The 3,491-nt window shown below is 44.9% G+C and overlaps 1 protein-coding gene across 1 annotated transcript; it reads left to right on the top strand.

Annotated features, from left to right (window-relative positions):
- Positions 1 to 704: 704 nt before the first annotated feature.
- Positions 705 to 2,800, top strand: LOC142905946 (uncharacterized). Its single transcript, XM_076053172.1, has 2 exons — positions 705 to 2,039; positions 2,443 to 2,800. Exons 1-2 carry the CDS (start codon positions 1,709 to 1,711, stop codon positions 2,718 to 2,720), a joined length of 609 nt encoding a protein of 202 aa, XP_075909287.1. The 5' UTR covers positions 705 to 1,708; the 3' UTR covers positions 2,721 to 2,800.
- The last annotated feature ends 691 nt before the right edge of the window (positions 2,801 to 3,491 follow it).

The raw sequence follows: 3,491 nt of genomic DNA, 5'->3' as shown, positions 1-3,491 counted from the left end.
TCGAAATGTCGTGATATTGTTATTATTTTTTTATTATTTTTGTATCTACATGGCCTTACCGAAAGACCCAAATAACGTGTTCACGTTGTGAAGCTGCGTGGCACACAAGCAGAGATAACAAAACCTCAACATATTCGTCAATAACGCTGCAATGGATACTGCTTTGACTTCTCTGATGCGATGAAGGCCATTGCCTGAAACATCACCTTTTAGAAGCTCTGCCCTATTAAGTGCATCATTATTGATTCATGCGTTGAGTTTTTATTCAGAGTTACGATCTGAACGTCAAGGAAATGGCACATTAAATGAGTGCATCCTGGGAGGTAGCTAGGTGCCCCAGGGGTCAGACATGCTGTGCCAGCATGGCTGAGATGCCAGGATTGAATGTGGATTACAGCCGCCCAACCACAGTGATTAAACCGGATTCTCAAGCATAATGGTCTCAGTCTAGTTGCAAATGAGTGCACAAAAAAACCCATCGAATTATATTTTGGTTCCGTAATAAATTTTGCTAAATTCACTGTAGCGAGTGGTCCATGGTTTTATTCCCAATAATGTTGAAAATGAAAAGATAAAAGCAGATCAAACTAAATTTTTGTATCATAGCATCTCCCCACATAATGTGCATGTATTATGTTTTATTGATTAATACATCTGTACGGTGCTGACCAGCATGGGGAAGTATAGTCAAACACATTCCCATGACCGACATGGTGTGAGGAGGCGTTGTGAGTTATTTGTTTTGAATATTGACTCAATTTGAAGATGAACATTTGGGTGCAACGAGTTTCTTCATTATCTTATGATGAAGAACGTTGCCATGTTGTATGCACGCTTACCAATCGTTGATTGATGTATACAATGTATCATGGTTCTATTTTTTGACTTTCTATTATCATTCTAAATATTTTAAACGTGATTGTGGTATGTTCAATAAGACCACAGGTGTTTACCTTGCATATTTTTGAAGTTCTTGATTTGTTTACAATAGAATCTCAATTTCTTATTTTCATCTTGAAAAGCATCCACTGCACGTGTGCGTCCGTCTGCATGCGAGGCGCCTGTATGTGCGTCTCTGTACTCAATGCCCGTGTCTCCGCATTCTTATCTTGTCTCCCTCTGCATGTTCTGCCTTTGGCTATGTACATCTCTCTCCACATGCACTGTCTTTCCATAATGTGTCCAAATTTGTATGACTTGCTTGTGTCTTTGTGTGTATGTCTCTGCATCTGTAATTTATTTTCTTGTGCCTCCTGCCCATGTCTATAGTCTCTTATCTCTCTGTACAACTACATGCTCCGTGTGTCTGTATGTCTGTACCTGTCCTCATCTGCACGCTGCATGTGTCTGTGATGAAGGGATGCCCACCTATGCATGCACGTGCCTGTGACACTGTGCCCTTCTGCCCGTGAGCAGCTAATGGCACACTCGCAGGCCATCAACAGCCTGCAGGTGGAGTTGGAAGCAGTGCGGTGGGGCGAGCGCGAGGAGCAGCTGAGGCGTGAGCACGATGCGACTCTGCATCTGGCATACATAGAGCTGGCCGAATATCGTGCATCACATATGCACGACGATTCAGAGTACGACGCTCACGTTGTGCACATCACGATCCTCCAGAAGGTGAGGCCTCCACTCTCGCAACAGCCACCCCCCTTCTTGCAACAGCAATGTGTCCTGCCCAAGCCCACTTATTTTCTCAATATTTTGGATGAATGCTAAACAATTTATTAATATATTCAAATTACATGTTGTAATTACGTGTAATTTAGATGCTGCCCGTCTCCGCCCGCAGGCGCTGAAGGAGCGTGACGAGCTGCTGCGGCGCTCAGAAGCAGACCTGGTGGCGGCGCGGGAAGAGGCGCGAGAGCGCGGGACTGAAACCGAGCGGCTGGGCACCGAGGCCGCGGAGCTGAGAGCGAACATGCGCGACCTCTTTACCAACCAAGAGGTGCAGCAGACTGAGGTGGACAACCTGCGGCATGAAGTACTGGAGCTGCAGCAACGACTGCAGGAGGCTAACGCTTGCTGCGAGGAGACCGGTGGGTAGGGGCCTGTGCTCCAAAATCTTTCTGAATCCACGGACCCATTGAACACTAATTTTTGTCGAGCACTGTGCACCAATAACTTCTTTTTACGAGTTAAAACGAGTAATTCCTCGTTTTTACTTCATTTCCCACGTGGACCACTTCCGCTGTCTAACATAGGACTGCACTGGGTTTACTAACTGCTCTCTCACTAGGCCCTTCCTGTGCATATATTATTATTCTGGACCCTGTGTTTGCATGCAAGCTGGTGAATAGGTCTGAGGGACCTCAGACCTATTCTGTCTGCTACTACTCCCGCTGCTGGTACTCTTCCTCCTGAGCTGCTGCTCCTTCTCTGTCTGCTGCCACTGGTGGCTGTACTGTCTTCATCGCCATGGTTTTGTGTCCCTTCCGACAGGCAATTCTCTGGAGCAACAGACGGACTTTCTCAAGGCCGAGCTGGGAGTCTCCAGGGCAGAGGAGGCCGCGAGGGCACAGGAGGTGGTGCAGCTGCAGCACACACTTCAGCACACGGATGCTGAGATGGAGTGCATGCACGGCCAGATCGCCGGGCTGCAGCACCAGGTAACCAGAGCCTTATGCGGCAGCCGCCCCACCTCCATGTGTGTGCATGAGGCCTGTCCTCATCGCCTGAGCAGTGCACCATCGCATGTTCGAGAATGTTTTTTTAGGTAAAGTCACGTAGAAATAAGAAATAATAAAATTAATAATAAAAACCAAAGAATAATTCCTGCAGTCACGAAAGCTCCAAATTCAAGTTTCATTTCGATTTAAAGCTTTCGTGACTGCAATGATTCATCTTCTTTGGTTCTTTCGGTAAAGTCACGTAGAATGAGAATAAAATAATAAATTGATAAAATAAAATAACACAATAATATTCTCACGACATTTCGGCCACAACAACCTGATGAAGGCCGCTTGTGTTGTGGCCGAAACGTCGTGAGAATATTATTGCGTTATTTTATTTTATCAATTTATTATTTTATTCTCATTCTACGTGACTTTACCGAAAGAACCAAAGAAGATGGTTCAAGTTTCATGTTAGAGAATGGTTTGCAGAAGCATAAATCACATAACTACTTCTGAGAAATATTTAAGTGCCCTCTGGTACCCACCCAATAGGAGGAAATACTTTGATATCTGCCCTGCTATGGAGAGTAATGAGTAATGTTCATCACAAAACAGTCGGATCTTTGGTTTTCAGAGCTGGAACTTCGCTCGATGTAGTGTAAAGCCGACATTGTTTTCATGGGCTTTTCTGTGAAGTCATTGATGATCAGGCTGAGATCATTAACTCACTGCACATGTGAACCTGGCTTAATCACAGGTGGCTGAAACCTGAAGTGGTTATATAAGTAATATGGATGCAGCCAGGAAGGCAGACAGCCAGAATGTTTTTTTCGAATGTAGTATGATAATGCATTTCTATATGGCAAAATGTATAAT

The sequence above is a fragment of the Petromyzon marinus genome, chromosome 59, assembly GCF_048934315.1.
Source record: "Petromyzon marinus isolate PM22_M1 ecotype Great Lakes invasive population chromosome 59, UKy_Petmar_22M1.pri1.0, whole genome shotgun sequence".
NCBI lineage: Eukaryota > Metazoa > Chordata > Hyperoartia > Petromyzontiformes > Petromyzontidae > Petromyzon > Petromyzon marinus.
This window is presented reverse-complemented; position numbering and strand designations above follow the sequence as displayed.